Source organism: Bubalus kerabau, chromosome 1 (assembly GCF_029407905.1).
Source record: "Bubalus kerabau isolate K-KA32 ecotype Philippines breed swamp buffalo chromosome 1, PCC_UOA_SB_1v2, whole genome shotgun sequence".
In the NCBI taxonomy this organism is placed as follows: Eukaryota; Metazoa; Chordata; class Mammalia; order Artiodactyla; family Bovidae; genus Bubalus; species Bubalus kerabau.
The window spans coordinates 172,874,374-172,895,536 of NC_073624.1; the positions used below are offsets into that span (position 1 = coordinate 172,874,374).

A 21,163-nucleotide genomic window follows, 5' to 3' on the forward strand; every position below is an offset into this window, starting at 1 on the left:
TATCTGCCTGGGATCCCTACCTTCCTTTGGACCATTATATTAAACTTCTAGCTTTTACCAACCACAATACTTTTGGATCTCTGTTACAGTGGCTTGTTAGTCTAAACTCCAATCAACGACTTTTCCTAACGTTCCTGTTGAATGGTCTTCTTCTCATTCAGCCTGTAACTAACTGGATGTTAATCTTTTGTTGGGATACGGGCAGGTATCACAAGTACTCTCTTCCAGCCTCAGGGTCATCCTTTCCCTTTGTCTTTTGTCAAAAGAAGATTTACAAACCACCCAACTGTTCTCCAAAAGTATTATGCCAATTGTCATTTTGATTATATTCTTTGCAGCCAAAAATGCAGAAGCTCCATACAATCAATAAAAACAAGACCTGGAGCTGACTGTGGCTCAGATCATGAGCTCCTTAAGGCAAAATTCAGGCTTAAATGAAGAAAGTAGGGGATACCGCTAGGTCATTCCAGGATGACCTAAATCAAATCCTTTATGATTACACTGTTGAGGTGACAAATAGATTCAAGGGATCAGATCTTGTACGAGTATCTGAAAATTATGATTTGGAACACTGTACAGGAGGCGGTGACCAAAACCATCCCCAAGAAAAACAAATGTAAGAAGGCAAAGTGGTAGTCTGAAGAGGCTTTATAAATAGCTGAGGAAAGAAGAGAAACAAGAAAGGGAAAGACATACCCAATGAATGCAGAGTTCCAGAAAATAGCAAGGAGAGCTAAGAAGCCCTTCTTAAATGAGAAATGCAAAGAAATAGAGGAAAACAATAGAACTGGAAAGACAAGAGATCGCTTCAAGAAAAGGGGCGATATCAAGGGAACATTTCACGCAAGAATGGGCACGATAAAGGACAGAAACAGCAGAGAGTGTGAAGAAATGGCAACAATACACAGAAGAACTACGCAAGAAAGTTCTTAATGACCCAGATAATCACGATGGTGTGGTCACTCACCGAGAGCTGGACACCCTGGAGTGTGAAGTCAAGTGGGTCTTAGGAAGCATTACTATGAACAAAACTAGTAGAGCTGATGGAATTTCAGCTGAGTTATTTAAAATCCTAAAAGATGATGCTGTTAAAGTGCTGCATTCAGTATGTCAGCAAATTTAGAAAGCTCAGCAGTGGCCACAGGACTGGAAAAGGTCAGTTTTCTTTCCAATCCCAAAGAAGGGCAATGCCAAAGAATCTTCAAACTACTCTACAACTGCACTCATTTCACATGATAGCAAGGTTATGCTCAAAATCCTTCAAGTCAGGCTCCAGCAGTACATGAACTGAGAACTTCCAGATGTACAAGCTGGGTTTTGAAGAGGCAGAGGAACCAGAGATCAAATTGCCAGCATTTGCTGGATCATGGAGAAAGCAAGGGAGTTCCAGAAGAGCATCTACTTCTGCTTCATTGACTACACTAAATCCTTTGACTGTGTGGATCACAACAAACTGCGGAAAATTTTCAAAGAGATGGGAATACCAGACCACTTTACCTGTCTCCTGAGAAACCTTTATGCAGGTCAAGAGGCAACACAGACACAGACAATGGACTGGTTCAAAACTGGAAGTGGAGTAGGGCAAGGCTGTACTGTGTCACTCTGTTTATTTAACTTATATGCAGAGTACATCATGGGAAATGCCAGGCTGCATAGATCACAAGCTGGAATCAAGATTGCTGGGAGAAATATCAACAACCTCAGATGCAGAGATGATACCACTCTAATGGCAGAAAGCAAAGAGGATCTAAAGAGCCTCTTGAGGACGGTGAAAGAGGAGAGGGAAAAGCTGGCTTGAAATTCAACATTCAAAAAACTAAGATTATCACATCCTGTCCCATTACTTCATGGCAAACAGAAGAGGAAAAAGTGGAAGCAGTGTCAGATTTTACTTTCTTGGGCTCCAGAATCACTGTGGACGGTGACTGCAGCAGTGAAGTTAAAAGGTGCCTGCCCCTTAGAAGGAAAGCTATGACAAGCCTAGATCACATATTAAAAAGCAGAGACATCACTTTGCCAACAAAGGTCCACATAGTCAAGCTATGATTGTTCCAGCAGTCACGTACAGATGTGAGAACTGGAGCATAAAGAAGGTTGCCCGTGTGTGTGCTAAGTCGCTTCAGTTGTGCCCGACTGTTTGCAACCCTATGGACTATAGCCTGTCAGGCTCCTCTGTCCACGGGCTTCTCCAGGCAGAAATACTGGAGTGGGCTGCCATGTCCTCCTGCAGTGAAACTTCCCAACTCAGGGACTGAACACGTTTCTTACGTCTCCCACACTGGCAGGTTGGTTCCTTACCACCAGTGCCACCTGGGAAGCCCAAAGAAGGCTAAGTGAGAAAGTGTTAAGTCACTCAGTCGTGTCTGATTCTTTGCAATCCCATGGACTGTAGCCTGCCAGGATCCTCTGTCCATGGAATTCTCCAGGCATGAATATTGAAGTGGGTAGCCATTCCCTTCTCTAGGGGAGCTTCCCAACCCAGGGATCAAACCTGGGTTTCCCACATTGCAGGCATATTCTTTACCTTCTGAGCCACCAGGGAAGTGCTGAAGAATTGATGCTTTTGAGCTGTGGTGTTAGAGAAGATTCTTCAGAGTCCCTTGGACTGCAAGGAGATCAAACCAGTCCATCCTAAAGGAAATCAACCCTAAATATTCATTGGAAGGACTGCTGCTGAAGTTGAAGCTCCAACACTTTGGCCACCTGACGCAAAGAGCCGAGTCATTGGAAAAGACTCTGATGTTGGGAAAGATTGAAGGCAATAGGAGAATGGGGCAGCAGAGGATAAGATAGATAGCATCACCAACTCAATGGACACGAATCTAAGCAATCTCTGGGAGAGAGTGGAGGACAGAGGAGCCTGGCCTGCTACACAGTCCGTGGGGTCGCAAAGAGTCAGACACTACTTAGCAACAGAAGAACAACAAAATTCTTACTTTTAGTTGTTACTAATCTGATCATTAAAACCTAGATTTCCATTATTTTAGTGTACATTTCTTTGATTTCCAGTGTGGATGAACATTCCTCTAAATCTCGGATCTCAATGTTCTGTTCTATGTTGAAGCTATTTACCAGGCGTCTCTATTTCCCACAGGACTGTTGTGCTACTCCACGAGGGCTGCCTGCTCTAACAAACAACTCCCAGAATCCTTAGGGCCTAGCCCCAGTAAAGGACTATCGCCTGTTCACACTGCGGTCCAACTGAGGGCTCAGATCAGGGTTCTGCTCTGGGAGGCCACTTGGGGCCCTAAACTCTATCTAACTAATGTTCCTCTCCTAGCGCCTTCCACTCCTGGAGGACTCCAGCAGATAAAGGGGAAGACAGTCTTAGAGACTGGGTAGGAGAGCTTTTAGAGTCTAGGCCTGCAAGTGACCAACACCACTTCTGTTACAACTCAGTCGTATAACTCCTGAACTGCAAGAAGAGCGGGAAAATGTCTAGCCTTGTTCCCACAAGGAAAGCTCACGGAGGTCTGATGATGTTACATCTCATTCACCATAAGCACCTCCTCTTAAGAATAAGAAGCAGGGCCCAGTTCCTGTAGCTCTAGCACAAAGCCCTTTACCACATAGGGCTTAGAAATAGCAACAGGTGGTGACTCCAGAAGCAAGGGTCTCACAAACAGCAGTCATGCACCCCTGGTCTGAGAGACGGAGACCCACACTCAGAGTCCATCATAAGACTGTCACCTCATCCTGAGCTCTCAAGCAACCATTCCAGACATCAGGGAGGGAGAGGTTACTCCTACTAGACTCAAAAATCCCTGACATATTTTATAGGTCATATAGTTAGCACAGCACTTCTCAAAGTGTGGTCTTTGAGACCCTCCAAAGGAGTCTGGGAGGTCAAAATTACTTCATACAATACCACAATACTCTGTAGCTTTTTACTCTCATTCTCTCACAAGTGTAGAGTGGCGTTTCCAGAGACTTGTAATATCACATGTGACTTGTGATACCACAGCAGACTGATTGCAGAAGCAAGCATGAGAATTCAGCTGTTTTATACTAAGCTTTACCTTAAAGAGAGGTGCAGAAAATCTTAAACAGTGACACTCCTCTCACTACACATTTTGCTTTATAAAAGTTATTTTTCATTAAAAAAAAAAAATGTCATTTATGTTACTAGAAGCCTGGCATGCTGCAGTCCCTGGGGTCGCAAAGAGTCGGACATGACTGAGCAACTGAACTGAGGACTTGGATTTATCATTGTACTTTTTAAGTGAATAATTATTTAATGCCTTAGTTTTTTAAAAAAATATGGTACATATTGGTATATACAACCCACATAAACAAAAGCTCTTTGGGTACTCAATTTTTAAGGAGGATGAGATGGTCCCCAAGACTGAAGGTTTGAGAGTGGTTTGGTGCAGTGGCTAAGATAGCAGTTTCTGAAGCCAAAATGCTTTAGCTCAAACCCTGCTGCTATACAGGTATGAAAAAGAAATCAAGATAAACTATGCTAACAAACTTAGTGCGTGTGACCTTGAACAAATTATTTGGCCTCTCAGCCTCAGTTTCCCCATGGACAAAATGAGGAACAACATGCTCTTCCTGGCTTGTCTGGTGACTGAATGAGGTAATCCCCATAAACACTTAAAACTGTACATGGCACATACTGCACGCTCAGTGAATGCTGGCCCTCATTTATCTGTATGTCCATAGCAGTCAGCTCAGCACAACTGCCCAGGAGTACAGCTTGTGTTTTCAGACGTTGAATGTGAAATAAATAGAAGATGATGGAAAAGATATCATACCACAGCTATTCCAAGGCCAGGCTAGGATTCTAGTGTTTGCTTACCTGTCAGCCACATCCAGGTCAGATTCCATCTTGTCCAGGCCTCTGGAGATACCGTCGAGTTGCTCGCCCTGATGGTGGAGGACTCTGGCTGTGTCTTCCAGACGCTTCTGGGTACAGGCCATCAGACAAGTCAGCTCCTTCCCCTTGGTCATGGAGGAGGAGGCCGCCTCAGCGGCAGCTCCTGACTCACACAACAGCAGCTCTCTCCAGAAATGCTCGATGACGCTGAAAACAGCATTTCGGCTAGGCTGCAAGGAACTGAACCAGTGCTTGCTGTGGTCCCTCTCCAGGATGGTAATGGAACTGAAGATAAAATGAGAAGCTTCTTTCTTGATCTCAATTATACTAGAGAGGGGAAAGCTGACAAGAGTCTCTCTAGTTTTATCAGTCATAAACTTTAGTGAGAGAGAAGTTAATGACAGTCTTCCAGGGACCCATCGCTTTTCAAGCTCTAAATAATAGGAGCATGGCCAGGTTTGGACACAGGTGTCTCCGCTCATCTGGTTCCTGGGTCGGTTTGCACCACGGCCAACGTCGCTCTGCCTCTGAAGGAAAGGGCACACGTTAGTGGGCGGACGAGCCTGCAACAGGACCTGGACACCTGGACCAGGGACAGCAGGACATGGACGCTGAGGGGTGATCCGGGTTCCGAGCCCACGGGAGACTCCAGCACAGGGCCAGGCCCACACCTGCACGGGCTCTCACACCACCTGTGCCAGGCAGGATGAAGACTGCGCCCGACGCGGAAGAGAAGCGAGGGCTGGGGCCGGGCCTGTACTGGTCCCAGAGCACCACGGTCCCCAGGAGCCCTGCACCACAGCACCCTCGGTGCTCATCCGTGGCCAGATGCGACCGACGGAGAAAACCACTGGGAACGACTGCCCACGGATTCTTCACAGGAGCACCACTCTGGCTGCGAGGGCTCCCACCACTGTACGTCCTACAAGTTTCTAAACCAACACTCTTCTTTGGACAATTTTATAAGTTTACTTAGTTTCCTATATAAAATAATCCTACAGACTTTTTCATTTGTGTAATCCCAACCAACTTTATAGAGTTCCATATCATTATATGTACATATTTATATATAGTTTTATATTGTTAGAAGTAACAAAGGTATACTATTCATATCTACAGGTTGCATTTACTGATGCATTTTTTTCTTTTTTTGGACACGCTGCACAGCTTGTGGGATCTTAGTTCTCCAACCAAGGACTGAACCCAAGCCCTCAGTAGTGAGAGTGCAGAGTCCCACCCACTGGACCAGCAGGGAATTCCTTATCAAAGCATTTAAAAGTCATGAATGACAGATCTGAAACAGCCCTTGTAGAACACTCAGTCAGACCCTCTCATCATACAGATAAAGAATATAAGGCCAAGAAAGAATGAAGACTTTGTACAGGGTCAAACCACAAGTTTTAAGTCCCCCAGCATACTATGCTGGGCTGCAAGTAGAAAAGAAACAACAACATCCTTGGCTCACAGAACTTAAGAGTCCACTGGAATTCTAGAAACTTCCTCACTGAGTTATACTCTAAAGACTCAAGACTCTTCAAAGTGATTACTGTATTACATGCCACATCGAACAACACAAGGCTAGACACCACAAAAGGCAGTAGCTGCACCTGAGGAGCCTGCGCTGAATTGAGAGTCCCGGTTATAAAGAAATAAAGTCACTTGAGATTTGGAAGAGCATCATCAACTATGAAGTGAGTTAATGCAAGAAAACAAAAACCCAAAGCTCACAGGTTACAGGCATAAAAAGAGATGTAAAGAAGTCTTAATTGGACTACAGTGGCATCTAAGTGGTCTCCCGCCTTTGGTACTCCAAAACACCGCCTGCTGCTGCTGAAACCTTCTTTCCAGAGTGAGAGAGGCCTTACCCACCCCGACCCCTCCTCCCCTCTTTCTACCTTGCGGGGCAGTACAGAACTTATGCACACTTACAGAACATGTTAAATGGCAGGATGACCACTTGTTATTTGACTGCAGGCTCTCAAAGGGCAATGATCATATTTTATTCATAACCCTGACTCAGGAAACACTTTGAGACTGAACGAGTGCAGCAGATACTCACGGCTCATGGTGTCTGTCCAGCTGTGACCCTCAGCACAGCAGTGGTTGGTGCTCAGGCTGGCCTCACCCTGCTGCTTAATGCTCTCCATACAAGGTGCGGACACTACAGAGAGGGAATTCTTCACGGTGTTTCTCCACATATTATATCAAAAACTGATATGAAATTTTATGTCATGAAAACTGCCCAGAATATCTTCCTTGTAGCTGTGGGTCGTGTCTTCGTCCTGGCTGAGAGACCCGTTTCCTGACCAGGATAAGAAGTGAGTGTCCCCTCTGAGGCAAGCGCTAGACAGGTCTGCTAGCAGTCCCCCCGTAAGTTATGCCACAAACCCATGGAATGTGCAGCATCCACGTGGGCCTTAGAAGTTAGGGGCAAAGGGGCAGATGTACACAAGAATCCTGCTACACACAACAGGCCCTTTCTCTCTGACCAAGGGCCTCCTGTCTTCTTCCACATCTGCAAAACTAAGGCAGGCTCACTCTCAAACCTATAATAAAGTCTCAGACTCTTCATGATTCCCGGCAGTGATGCGCACCACAAGATCATTCTATTTTGGAGTATGGGTTCTTCATACCAGAATCTCGATTAAAACTAAGTATTTAGGAAGTAAACTCCACAAATCAACTCTATCAACTCATAATACCCTAAGATGTTTCTATTTGACTTAAGGGAATCAAGACTTTCCCCAAACTTTAATTCACTTTAAAAATAAGTACATGAAAAGCTCACAAACAGGAGTCAGAATGGTAGTTATAGCCGGGGAGAAGGGGGCCCTGAGGAGGACCCTGTGGTACTGGTAATGTTCTGCTTCTTGCCCTGGGTGTATTCATTTTGTGATAATTCAAGATTTGTGCTTTTTCTGTGCTTATGATTGGCTACTTTTTCTGCATTAACACGTCAATGAAGGATTTACTAAATATTTACTAATAAAATAAAATTTTATTAAAATTAATAATAAATGTATGTACACATGAGAGATGTACCAAAACTAAATATCAGCTGGGTGTCACAATTTCGAAAACATCTAAAATCACTGCCTTGGGTAGCAGTGCATCTGGAAGCCTACAACATAAACCTCTCCTGCAGATAGTGGCCGGTGTTCCCACTCATCTGTGTGTGACCCCTTCTGTGTGTGACTCAGCCCTCCTGCATCCACCTCGTGATCTGTAAATGGAGGTCACTGTATGTATCTCATACTGCAGTGGTGAGGCTTAGCTGAACCGATCTGTGAAAGGTGCTTAGACGAGTATTTGGCACCTAATATATGTTGTAAGTGTAATCATGAATACTACAAAGTATCTACAGAGCTAACCCAGCTCATCTATTAGGTGTGAAGAGTCTACAGTTTTCTCTTGATCGCACTTCTTTAACGACCGCTAAAGCATCACTATACTCAGAATCTGTCATTTGGTCTCATTAGTTTTCACCATCTGATCAGAGTTGGCTACAGACAGCCCCTGAACAGAAAAAGAAACATGCCAGTGAAACAGAGGAGAAGAAAAGAAAGAAGGATGAGTGTAGACACGCAAAATTAAGGTGTCAAAACAACCTGATTCCATTACGAGAGGAATAAATTTAACTATGTCAATCAAACTGAAGCACTTTCCAAATATATTCTAGAACTTCTCTCAATCACAACAGCAAGGGCTGGCCCAAACTTCCCAGATACGTGTATGTGCCAGTCAAGCCCCGTTACAACTACAAAGCAGTCCAGTTTCCTAGCTCTGCTAATTACTAACACCTGCCATTAGGACAAGCCTAGAAGAAAGCTGCCACACTAAGGATGAGAATTTTCTCATCACTACAAAATAAGACGTGGCACTTGGAAGTAATAAATATAAAGGTATCAGGGCTGGAGGGACCACAGAGATCATCTCCAATTCACTTCATTCAACAAATGAATGAGCACAGCCCTATCACGGCAAAAGCTCTCAAAGTCCACCGATAGGACTTTCCTGGAGATCCAGTAATCAAGAATCCGCCTGCCAATGCAGGGGACACAGGTTCGATCCCTGGTCTGGGAAGACCCCACACGCCACGAGCAACTAAGCCCAGGCACCACAACCACTGTGTGCCTGGAGCTTGTGCTCTGTGGCAGGAGACGCCACTGCAGGGAGAAGCCTGTGCCCTGCCACGAAGGGTAGCCCCACCCCCCATCACAACTAGAGAAAGCCCACACACGGCAAGGGAGACTCAGTTTAGCCAAAAATAAGTAAATAATTTTTTTTTAATTGAAAGTCCGCTGATGGCTTGGCTAATACTTTCAGGAGTATTAGCATCTTCAAGTGTTTTCTCTGAGTGTCAATTCTGAGAAAGCAATAGCCTTAGGATCTACATATTTAAGGAGACATGAACCCAAGTATCCATCTTCTCAGCCAACATGATGATCAATGCCAGACCAACACTAAAAACACACTGAACAAACAACCTCATACTCCCAGCTCGGCAGGGCTCTGTAAACGATCCAGGAAATCCATGCTCTGATGTCACTGGAAAGCTAACGAAGATCCCCTCAGCTGTTTGAAACTCCTGACCTTCTGTACCAAAGACTGGTGTCATCTTCTTTGCGGGCTTTATCTGTGAGCTCCCTCCCAGGTCCTCCCGGCACATGCTAGGATTGTGGAGAAGCAGAAAGCAAGGGGCAGAGCAGTTGGGAGGGGGCCTTTGCTCTTAAACAGCAGTTCCCACTGGACAAAGGAACTGCAAAGCCAAAGGGTCTTCATCAGACCTTTCTCCCTAGAAAGAACACTCACCCAAGCACTCTGAAACACATAAAACAGACTACAGAGCATCGCTTGACTGGGACACAAGGGAGGTGCAGACCTTCAGCCTGTTATGACGGACACATCTGCCGTCCTTCCTGAGTTGTACGGACCCTGGCAAGCCACCTGCACAGCCCGCTAGCACCGTCTTGCCGTGAGGCCACTGCGCAGTCATTCAGATGTGAACAAGAGAAAAGATTTTTACTCTGAGAATTAGGGGACGACTAACCCCAACAATTTAACCATGTTTTTCAGTGTTTCCACATCCAAGACAAGGTGCCTCTGGCCTCAGTCACCAGTGTGCTCACAGCTCTGGTCAGGCTCCAGCTCTGAAACTGGCAGGACCTGGTCCTTCTGACTGGAAACAGCCTCCCGCCACCTGGCCGCCCTGAGCCCGCCGTCAGCCCCAAGAGAGCTGATGCGGGGCCGGAGCTTGTTTACTGCTCCTCCCCGCACGTAAGAGACTGACGCAGCATGAAAACTGAGTTCACATTAACAAACCACCTGACCTGAGCCGTCATTCCCGAGCATGTACTCTGGGAGGTACTCCTTGAACACTGAGATTCTGCACAAATCCCCCAAAGAATTGCTGAGTCTGGCATTACAGCATCCAAGGAACCATGCTGTGGTTCCAGTGCCAGCTCCATCACAAACTTAATGACTGTGGAAAAGTTATTTCACCTTCTGGGTCTCTGTTAACCATTAAAATCACTAAAAGGCCCAAGGACAACAGCAGCTCTAAACTATTCTAAAACTCAAAAAGAGAGAAGAGAGGAAAGAAAATTCAAGAGAAGAGCAAAAACACTCCTCTTTCCTGTAGTATACAGAAGAAATACAAGAAAAGTACTTAGGTTTGACAAATACCAAGGAAAAAGCAAAAGGAGAAACCTGTGGCCACAACTTTTCCTACAACCGATTTCCATGGCAGCCTTCCAATCAGACCAAAATAAATGACGATTAAGTGGAAGAGCCAAAGGAACAACATTCCCGTGTGCATTAGCATGACCCCACAGACACCCTCCCTTTCCCTCTGCTAGGACTCGGATACCACACCTGTCCCTGGGTGTCCGCCTTTCCTCTCTCCACGCACAGTTTGTGGGAAGCAGTGTCCCCACTCCCTCAAAGACCAGGTTCTAGTCCTCTTGATCCCAACCCCCTCCCTCTCCAGCAGCAATAACTTCCCTGTCCCTTCACCACTAGGAGAGGCCATGCTTCCCCCCCACCCCAGGGACGGGGAAGCCTGGTGGGCTGCTGTCTACGGGGTCGCACAGAGTCGGACACAACCAAAGTGATTTAGCAGCAGCAGCAGCAGCAGAAGGGCCAAGTAATAAATATTTTAGGCTTTGTGAGCACATGGTCTCTGTTAAACTATTCTGCTGTTGCAGACTATAAGTAGCCAGACAATCCCCACAGTCCACTCACTGTTCCTCCAAGAGACTCCAAATGCGGCCCTGTGCTTGGCCACCAGCCAGGAATGTTCCCCTCCAGACAGGCTCCTGTCCCCACTGCTCACGGACACTTCTCAGCCCAGGCCTCCAGGTGGCCAAATCTAATGCACACATCTGTTCTAAGCTCTAACACATCCGCCCACCTCCTGGGAGACATCATGTCTTGGATCCTTGGATACCATGCTCCCCTGGTCTCCCACCCCCTGGAGCCTGTTTGCAGTCTGCTCTGCCGGTTCTTCCTCTTCTACCTGACTGCTAAATGCTGGAATCACCAGGTCACAACCTTGGTCCTCTTAATCAATACTCTGTTCTTAAGTGAGTCAACACAGATTCATGGCATTAAATATACCTTCCAGCTGTTGCCTGGCAAACTTTCCTGTCCAGCCCAGACTCTCCTGAGACTTGAGTACTGCCTGGGCATTTCCACCTGACCATCTAATAGACATTTCCAACTTAGCAAGCCCCTCCATCTGCTCCCGCATTTCAGTGAAGGCAGTGCCCAGTGAGTTCTCATAGATTCCCTCTGCCTTACCCTCTCAATCCATCAGCAAGTCCTGTATCTCACACCTGCCCTCTGCACTCCCCACCCCACAGCCACAACACTAGGCAATGTTGTCACTACTCTCCTGGACAACTTCCCAACTGACCTCCTTGTCTCATTCTGCCCCCACCACTCATTCTCTATCCAGCAGCCAATGTGACAACCATAAAACAAAATGAGAAAATATCACTCTTCTACTGAAACCCTTCCCCGTGTACCTTGAGCAAGTCCCCAGCTAAGTCAGGTAGGCTTTAGTAACTACAGCCACACCACCTAGCCCAGTAGAGACAGCCTCTCTCTCTCTGCTCTGTTCCTCAGGGCTCCCCACCTGCTGCTCTTTGGACTCTGAATGGCCAACTCCACCTCACGCTCCAGGTCTCTGTTCCAGTGGCATCCTTGCCTCTTCACCAACCACAGCACTCACGTTAACTCCAAAGAGCCTGTGAATGTGTGTACATGTTGACCAACTGGGTCCAAACACTGGAGAAGGCAAACACCACAAGGAGGGCGCCCTGGGGACAATACTGGTGCAAAACAGGAACCCGGTGAATATGGGCTGAGTGAACTGCAAATCATATGATGGGAAAACACCAGCTGTGTCCACTGGGGACAGTCGCCTTCTTTCTGTATGCTAAATTCGGTTCCCATTCTATGCTAAGTTCCTGGAGGCCTTACTTGGTCCTCGCCTGCTATAACCTGGAACCCACATCTCCAGTGAAAACACAACACACCTGCTGACCTATGGATAGAGTTGAATTAGGGAGGGGAGGTCACGGCAAGGCACCTCAAGAGTGTCTGAGAGTAACCCACACAGCGATGCTCTGGGGGAAGAAATGAGTGGTCACAGGGACTGAACTTACAACACCCTGCAGTTAGTATAATGGATCTCTTTTAGCACTTCCATCAGACCTGTGTCCTGGAGTAGACTCAGTATCAAGTAAACACCCTATTTTTAGTTAATTTCCAATGTAACAGACCAAGCAGCATTTTACACACCTTCCAATAACTCCTGACCATAAGAAGGATTAGAGTCAGAACAGTGGGAGCAGTGTCTCCAGGCAGCAGCAGTCAGTCTTTTCCATTACCTTCACCTCCCGCTCCTCAGAGGCTCCCACTTTCAACCTGGGAGGTTTGGGGTGTTTCATGGCAATAACACAGCCTATTCACATGGCATGCACCATCTTCTTAACTTCTCAGAGCCGAGAACTAGGATTTTATGTTATTCCCACTGCATTTCCTAAAACGCTAACTTTTAAACTCCCCTCCTGCTATTTTTCCTCTGGCCCTCTGTGGGGTGTGTCACTGTGGGGATGTGATAAGGCATGCCATGCTCCCAGATCTGATTCAGGTCTGGGTGGAGCTCAGGAATGTGCATTCCCCACCAGTGCCCAGGTGATACCAGGGCTGTTGTCTAGGGGCCTTGGAGGAACACAGACCTGTGTTCCAGTCCCAGTCCTGTTCTCAATAGCTATGTCAGAAACTCATGCATACAATGGTGGTAATAGGGTCAACACTAGAGAGCCATCATACAAACTAGAGAAAATACAGGACAAAATGCCTGGCCCAGGGCAAATGCTCGAGAAAGGAGACATTCTCTCCTACAATGAGCTACTCGTTCAGTTGCCCCAACAATCCTAGGAAGCATGGGGACCTGCTGGCCTAAAGCGTCCCCTTACTTATAAAACTTAGTCGCAACCACAGAGCTTCAGAAGCTGGAATTCTGGAATTCTTCCCAGGCAATGTCTATCTGAACTCCATATTTCCCTTATGAGGCAAACTTTAAACCATATTTCCCAAATCTTTAGACAATTATGAACATTCTGCTGCCCATACTTTTCCTATTTGCTTTCCATGCTCTGCATTTACCACAACTAAAATCAAATAACTAAGGAACATCCAGTCAATATGTGGCCAAAAAAACTGACAACTGTTAATCTTTTCTAAAAAGTTAAAAGCAGCAAAAGCTTACATATGTAAATCCACTTACATATAAAATAGAAAGACAGACTATGTGTATGTGTGTATGTGTGTGTGTACAGAGAGGGACATAGAGAAAAAAAAAAAAACGAATGAATGAGTACATGACTGGAAGGATAACTCTATATCAAGAAATGAAAAAATGCTCATCTCTGGATGGAATTAAGGGTGACTCTTTTCCACCATTTTAACTTCCCAAGGCATTCTAACTTTCTGCCCCGCACTGGCCCAATGAAGAATTCCACTGCTTGACCATGTGAGGAACAATAAGACACACTGGGAAAAGTGCACAGTGCACAATCACACAACCCCTCACACTACTCTGCTCGCCACAAACTCTCCACCACCTGTCCCTCTTACCCATGTTCTCAGCTTCCACTTTAGACCCCTCCTCTACCTGGACTTCAGACTCTCCCTAACTCACTTTCTTCCTAGTCCTCCCCTCTGCCTTACCCCACTTCTGGTCCTTGCTGTTCTTCTGCATAAGCTTTAAACCCCTTGGAAAGAGTCTCCACCCCCAAACCCCTCTCCAAAGCTCAGAGCCCCAATATCCCCAGAGTCTCCCTTATGCCACCTATAAGGATAAACAAGGTTACATCTTCACTGTTCAATAAAGGGGAAGAAGCTGCCCCTTCTCTACCCTTTGACTGTTTCTTTTGGTCAGGAATGAAACAAACTCAGTGTTCAGATTTTACAGGGCACAGTCACCACCTGCTGACTCAGAGCTGTAAATAAACAGGGACCTCCAGAACCCAGGCAGGAGTCTCTTGTCAGGCATAGACTACACAGGTGCATCTATTTTTCCCTCAAGGCGATGACAGAGGTCTTCACAATTGTTTCTCTGCTTTTTGTGTGTGAAATATGTGAAGTTCTGCCCAACTCTACTCTCTTGCAGATCCCTTAAATGCATGTAATCTGCTCACACAGTAATGAAACTGTTTTCTTCTCTCCATACTGATACAGGTAGATTTGAGTTGGAGGGACATGTATTTCTCCAACATGCTGAGACTTTGACGTGTCATCCCCACTCAAGTCCACCTTTTTTGTCCCTCATTTCAGGTCTGCTGGTGTGTACAGCCTCGTATCTCCATACTTGAACCCCCACACCTTCACTTCAGACCCTCGCTATTCCCCCAGCATCTCCTCCAGGTTCCCACCACCCCCTCCAGGTCCCATCATCCTATCTTGGTCTATACATCCCCTCCACGTTCCCAGCATCGCCCTAGGCCCTCAGCACTCCCCTAACCCCTAGCATCCCCACCAGGTCCCACCATCACCGGCAAATTACAGCATTCCTTCCAAGTCCCCATCATCTCCCTAGGCCTCTCCATCCCCTCCAGGTCCCCAGCATCCCTTAAAGACCCCCAGCATCCCTCAGATCCTACCTCTGGCCCTTGTACCTCTTTGTTAGCCCTGCCCACATCCCATCAACCTTCCGCAGTCCTTGAAGGTTGAGGAAGGAAAGAAGAGTCCTTGCCTCCCTGATAGCGTCAGGGGGCATTATGCCGGAAGGGCACAAACCCAGCTGCAGACTGGAGACACCGCTTACCTGAGTCGCTGGGAAGACGAGAAAACAGCGAGACTCGGGGCCGGCACCGTTCGACAACCTCTGAAGCCCTGGGGTACCCGAAGCTGGGTCGAAGCCGCTGCAGGCCGTTCCAGTACCGGGTGCGGGCCGCAGCATGAAGCGAGCATGCGCGCAGGGCCTGGCTCGCCGTGTTTCAGGCTCCGGCAGGAACTCCGAGTGCAGACTCTTGGTTCCGCTTGACTGCTCTGGGACTACCGCGGGCTTTGCTGTCTGTACCTCGCCAGTTTCTCTCTGGCTGTGGGCTGTGAGCCACGGACGCCCAGAGCGTTTACTCCGGAAGCAGTTTTAGCAAACACTTCCTTTTTCTTCTCCCAGTTTAAAGAGCAGAGACGTGGGAATGCGCGAGTGGGATTCCGGGCTTCCGCCCTTCGCGGGTCCGCGGCGCGGAGGCTTCACCACTGTTTCCATCCTCCGCACCAGCCCCTCTGTCTCCGCTGCTCCTTCGACATCCCCCGAGCCCCGCCCCGTTCCCAGCAGCCCTCCAGACTCCCCGTCCCCCCGTGGCAGACTCCCAGCCCAGGTTTCCCTGCACCCCACGGACGCAGAACCTGGCCGGGGATGGACAGGGAGACGCGCGTATTCGCCGAGAGCCACTTCAGAGGCCTCGAGGGGCGTCTCCCCAGCAGGGTTTGTCCGAAATTGGACCGCGTGGACTTCATCGAGAAGCCGGACTCCTTTTCCTACGCCGACTTTTTCAAGGGCTACCTGCTCCCCAACTTGCCCTGTGTTTTTTCCAGCGCCTTCACCGAGGACTGGGGCAGCAGGAGGCTCTGGGTGACACCCAGCGGAAAGCCCAACTTCGATTATCTGCTTCAGAACTATGGTAAGGACTGGTCAGGAACACCCTGGAGTGCAAGCACAGGCCTTGACTCTGACCTGAGTCAGACTGTGAGGGCGGAGATGCGGAGAGCCAGAGAGGGCTTGAGGGAGGCAGGGCATGAGAATTCACTGGAGACAGTGTAGCAGTGAATTGGAGGGCGGACAGGGTCAGGGAGGATGGACAGGCTGGAGGACTCTCAGAAAAGTCTTGTGCCTTGACCCTTTGCTTTCAGGAGACGTGGTTGTACCTGTTGCAAACTGTGGGGTCCAGGAATACAACTCCAACCCCAAAGAACACATGCCCCTCAGAGACTACATCAGCTACTGGAAAGAGTACATTCAGGCAAACTACTCCTCTTCACGGGGCTGTTTATATCTGAAAGACTGGCATCTGTGCAGGTAAAGGGGCCTGGAATACTGGCCACAGCACTGCTTCTCAGTTCTGAGTGAGCCCTGGCTGCACGCAGAGGAACTGGGCTTTAACCCATTTAGGAATTTAACGTGATCTCTTCAGTGGTTGAAAGTGTCATTCTCTCCAGTCATGGCCATCTCACTATGCCATCACAGGCTTGGCTGCTGTGAAGAATGTGGGCCTGGCAGAGGTGCATATGGCTGTGGTTACCCACCTCTTCGTTGTCAGTTTTGCCCAGAACCTTCCTTGTCAGCTTCACCGCCATCTAACTGGCAGCACCCAGCCTTTGCCTGTCTTCTCAGGCGCCCTGGGACCAGCCTCCCGTGTCCAAACCTACTTCCCTAAGTCAGGCCTCTTATCATTCACCTTGGTTGCTGCCAACCTCCAGACTGCCCTGCCTCAGGTACTGGACTCCACTGCTAGGCTCACTAAAGTCCAAATGAGCTTTCCAGCAGGACTGTGTCCTTCCCGTTTAAAAATCTCCATCACTAACAAGCAATGGCAACTGTTTAATGTGGCCTTCCAAGGTCTGTCCCCACCCACTGCATACTTCTTCCACCTGGAGAGCTCAAAGGATGTTGTCCTGAGAAACATCTCGCTCATGTGGGCAATCCCACCCCTTCTGTGGCGTTCCCATTCTCTGAGGTGGTCCTCGGGTTTTGTAGCCATTTCTCCTGCTAGGGTTATGCTTTTCACAAGCAGAGAAGGGGTCCTACCCAGATCCCCACTCTCTGGCACAGGGCCTTGGCACAGAGTAGGTGCTCATTTAATAAATGAGTGAACAATCGAGTTCTTGTTTCACTGACGCAGGAATTAAGACTCCAAAAAAAAAAAAAAATGAATTCAGGCCCTTGTGATTCCCAAGAGCAATCCAAGAGTACATGAAAGGCATCAGCAGCATCCTGCTCACAGCTTGCCTTGGTACTAGCTGCCACACAGTTTCTTACCTGGCAGATAGATGCTAAGATGCAACCAAACTCTGGCCTTGGCCTCAGGGATTCATATTCCAGCAGCCCAGATGGACTCATAGACTCAGACGCTCATGTCCTGTGAATTTGTGCTTCAGATAAGCAATGAGTGGTTTTTACATACTTATCCTAGAAGCTTGTTCACTGTTTATTTGAAATTCAGTTTTGACAGAGTGTCTTGCGTTTTCCTGGGCAACCCAAAAATAAAAAGAGCAGAGGAAGACCTGCATCAGGTAGGCAGGGGTAGCCACAGGGGAGATAATATCTGAGCAGGGTTTTGAAGGGTAAGCAGGTGTCTGTTAGTGTACAGAGGCATGGCAGCGGAGGAATCTGCGTGGTGTTGGGGAAACTACCAGCGGTTTGGCACCCCCAAGGCTGTACCCTAGCATGGCCTCTGACCGACAGTGTTGTATGACCGTGTAGATAGATGCGCACTCTCCCTTGGGCTGGTTTGGAATGTTCCTCTATTTGGGATCCCATCGGTTGGGCTGTGGGGGTGAACCAGGAGAGTGAGGGATTGAGAAACAAGGCAGAAAGGAGCTTGGTGTACCCGGGCTGTCCTCATGGCTGGGCTTATGGCTTTGAATCTGCTTGATGGTCAGGGTCACTGGTGTGGGTAAAAAAGTGGAAGCTCCCAAACTCGGGAAGCCATCATGATGCAAATGACGCATTTATAACGCCAGCTCAGCCAGAGGCTGAGATCCTGGAATGGGTGTGGAAGGGGCCCTAAACATCTAGGTCACTGCCTGTACAAGTTATCTAGGTTCTGTCATAGCACCCCCAAAGCCATTTTATCTGCTTACATCTCTGGTTCAGTCATTTGGGCAGGGATCAGCTAGGGTCACTTGGGGCTGTAGTCATCTGGTGGCTGGGCTATGGCTGGATGGTCTGAGGTGGCCCCACTCCTGTGCTGACCAGAAGGCAGGTCGGGGTCATTCACATAATTTCAAAACTCTCATGATATTTCATGTATTCAGGATGTGGGTGCTGGGAGGTTGGCTTGTAGCCACTTATGCTGCAGCTTCATGCCACTTTCTAAAGGGACTTCTTGGCAGAAGGCGTGTTCACCCTGCCCATATACTTCTCATCTGACTGGCTCAACGAGTACTGGGACGCCCTAGACGTGGATGACTACCGCTTCGTTTACATGGGGCCCACCGGCACTTGGTAACTGCCTCGCCTGTCTGCTCCCATCCGCCGTCCTACACCCCTGTCCCGGTCACTCTCCTGAACCTTCCTGTTGGTCTGTTGGCTCTTGCCAAAAGCCTCTCAGAGATCCCTGTTAGCCAAATGGAAAGAGCTCCTACACCTCCTTTGTGATGTTCTGGGGTTGGGGAGGTTTGGCCCTCCCACCTGGCTCACAGGCCAGGTGTGAGAACTGGGGACCACTGAGGCCTCTGAGCCTGGCCAGTCTATTCAGAAGAAGCATAGCCCACACCCGAGCCACATGGCACCAACAGGAGCTCTTGCACAGGTCGCCGTTCCATGCTGACGTTTTCCGCTCCTTCAGCTGGTCCGTCAACATCTGCGGGAGGAAAAAGTGGTTCTTCTTCCCACCAGGGCAAGAAGAAGCCCTGCGGGATTGCCATGGTGGCCTGCCCTACGACGTGACCTCCCCCACCCTCCTGGATAGCCGCATACACCCCATGCGAGATCGCTGTGGCCCACCACTGGAGGTCACACAGGAGGCAGGCGAGATGGTGTTTGTGCCCAGTGGGTGGCACCACCAAGTCCACAACCTGGTAGGATGGCACTCCACACCCCACGACCTATGGCCCGGGCAGGTCAGGGAAACAGACCACGGTACTACACTGGGCTGAGTCTTAACCCACTCAGCTGGGCACTTTGGCCTGCCCAGCAGCTCTCCTTGCCTTCAGCACCTTCCTGAATGCGATCCTGCAGAGTGGGCAGGGAGAGCCTGGGTATGGGAGAGGGCAGGCCATGGGCAAGACTGGTGCTGCATGTAGCCATGTTGGTTCCTGCACGAAGCGCTGCTGACGGCCCCCAGCCTCTTTGCCTCCCTTACATGTTACTTTCTTGGGTGACAGTGGGCAAGGGATCCACACACGTGGGGTTGTCCCAGCCTTTGGGGAGCCCCACTATGGGTTAATAATTGTGGATTAGGATGATCCCAGCCCCAGCTCCCTCTTCTCTGCTGGCTCCCACTGGGAAATAGGAGTGGCTCTTCCCAGCTGAGGAAGTCTGAGCGGATCTCAGGACAGGGGGAGGGGGCAGTGCCCCCTGTGGGATCATGAGGACAGCCTGTGCCCTGCCCCTCCAGGAGGACACCATCTCCATCAACCACAACTGGGTCAACGGCTGTAACCTGGCCAATATGTGGCACTTCCTGCAGCAGGAGCTCAGTGCTGTGCAGCAAGAGGTCATTGAGTGGAGGGACACCATGCCTGACTGGCATCACCACTGCCAGGTGGGACAACTGGTCTGAGCAGTAGGGGGGCACAGGGTAAGTGAGGCTCGCCACAGCTATGTAGGAGTAGGAGGTGGGTAGGGGCCTACCTGGGCCAGGGCCACAGTCGGGGCAAGAATATGCTCACTAGGCCAAGGCCTCAGTCGGGGAAAGGTGTGGGAAAAACCCCGGGACAGCCTGCAATCTAAAGGGAGGTGTGGTCTCTGAGGTCGGAGCTGCAGGCTTAGGGGCCCAGTGGCAAGTAGGCCTACCTATGCGAGCGAGGGTCTGGGGCTTCCAGGCTGCAGGACTCAGACCCCTTTGATCACTGGCTGACCCCCAGGTGTGTCTCTACATCCTCAAGGACTGGACTTGTGTCAGGGTCCTTTGTAGCCTAGACTCAGTATAGGGTCAACAGAGCTTGCCCAGAGCTATGAGTGAGCAGCAGCTCACTGGCTGTTTCTTTCTGACCCAGGTCATCATGAAGTCCTGCTCTGGGATTAATTTCGAAGAATTTTATCACTTCCTGAAGATCATTGCTGAAAGGAGGCTTGTCCTCCTTGCGAAGGGGATGAGCCCTGGCCAGGTAGAGGGTGGCGAGGACAGTGGGTTGGGCCCCCAGCAGTCCGCATTTGACATTGGCCGCATAGCTGAGGTGCTGGAGTCTGTGGTGGTCCACCCTGACTTCCAGAGGGTGGATACTAGTACATTCTCACCACGGCCAGAGGTACTACTGCGGCAGCTGCAAGAGGCTGTAGCTGCCACCACATCCCTTTAGTGCGTGCTCTGAGGACTGGGTGAAGCACGTCTTTGGGGGATGCTGGAGGCACCAGTGTGGAGAGCAGTCATCCTGCTCCAGGATCCCTTCTGGAAATAAAGCTCTGCCCTCCTGTGTGGCCTGGGACCTGTCACCTCCCCGTTGAACTGTCACTTCAGTGTCCCAGGCACAGATCCTGCTCTTAGGGGTCTGGTATGTCCTGGCTCTCTTTTGGCATCCCTGGGGCCCTGACGCCTATCCAGAAGGTCCAGGCCCCTTGTCCTTGTGAGGCTCAGCCAGGACTGGGAACTGGATCTTGTGGGTGCATGGGGAAGTGTTGGTCATTTGGACCCAGGGCAAGGAGGTTAGGAATGTGCTGGGGACTCAGGAGTGGGGGTGGCATAGGGCCAGGTTTTTTTCCCCCTTCTTCCCCCCGCCAGCCTTCCCTCAGCAAAGGCCAGCACCCATGCTGACAGCCTCCCATCCTCAGCAGTGCAGGCCCCTCTGCAGTAGCACCACAGCCCTGCATGAGTCCACACATCTCCCACTAGAAGAGGGCCCTCAGTGTAGGGTAGAGACTGAGGCCCAAGGCAGACCCAAGATCCA

The 21,163-nt window shown here is 49.2% G+C and overlaps 2 protein-coding genes across 9 annotated transcripts in view; one reads left to right on the forward strand and one right to left on the reverse strand.

Annotated features, from left to right (window-relative positions):
• Window positions 1-15,424, reverse strand: part of SNAP47 (synaptosome associated protein 47) — a 66,890-nt gene extending 51,466 nt beyond the window's left edge. For all 5 annotated transcript variants that reach the window (XR_008700266.1, XR_008700269.1, XM_055540046.1 and 2 more), the window contains exons 1-2: window positions 15,156-15,424; window positions 4,802-5,346 (exon numbers count right to left, since the gene is read on the reverse strand). Coding sequence is in view for 3 of the 5 variants with exons in the window: in XM_055540046.1 (XP_055396021.1) it covers window positions 4,802-5,346; window positions 15,156-15,290 (680 nt within the window). In the remaining 2 variants the exon portion in view is untranslated. The remainder of the gene's footprint in view (window positions 1-4,801; window positions 5,347-15,155) is intronic.
• A 92-nt stretch (window positions 15,425-15,516) lies between these two features.
• Window positions 15,517-20,709, forward strand: JMJD4 (jumonji domain containing 4). Of its 4 annotated transcripts, none has more exons than XM_055540061.1 (6): window positions 15,517-16,017; window positions 16,220-16,412; window positions 18,435-18,560; window positions 18,904-19,135; window positions 19,675-19,821; window positions 20,276-20,709. In XM_055540061.1, exons 1-6 carry the CDS (start codon window positions 15,753-15,755, stop codon window positions 20,576-20,578), a joined length of 1,266 nt encoding a protein of 421 aa, XP_055396036.1. In that variant the 5' UTR covers window positions 15,517-15,752; the 3' UTR covers window positions 20,579-20,709. The 4 variants fall into 4 exon arrangements, with proteins under 4 accessions (XP_055396036.1, XP_055396034.1, XP_055396037.1 ...); XM_055540059.1 differs by having other exon boundaries at window positions 15,520-16,017; window positions 18,868-19,135; XM_055540062.1 differs by having other exon boundaries at window positions 15,522-16,017; window positions 16,247-16,412.
• Window positions 20,710-21,163: the final 454 nt, after the last annotated feature.

Bases quoted from the DNA above. Each gene is read 5' to 3' on its own strand.
- JMJD4 (XM_055540059.1), top strand. From the start codon at position 15,753: ATGGACAGGGAGACGCGCGTATTCGCCGAGAGCCACTTCAGAGGCCTC. The intron at 16,018-16,219 runs GTAAGGACTGGT...CTCTCAGAAAAG, and splicing joins TTATCTGCTTCAGAACTATG to TCTTGTGCCTTGACCCTTTG. The intron at 18,561-18,867 runs GTAACTGCCTCG...GCTCTTGCACAG, and splicing joins ATGGGGCCCACCGGCACTTG to GTCGCCGTTCCATGCTGACG.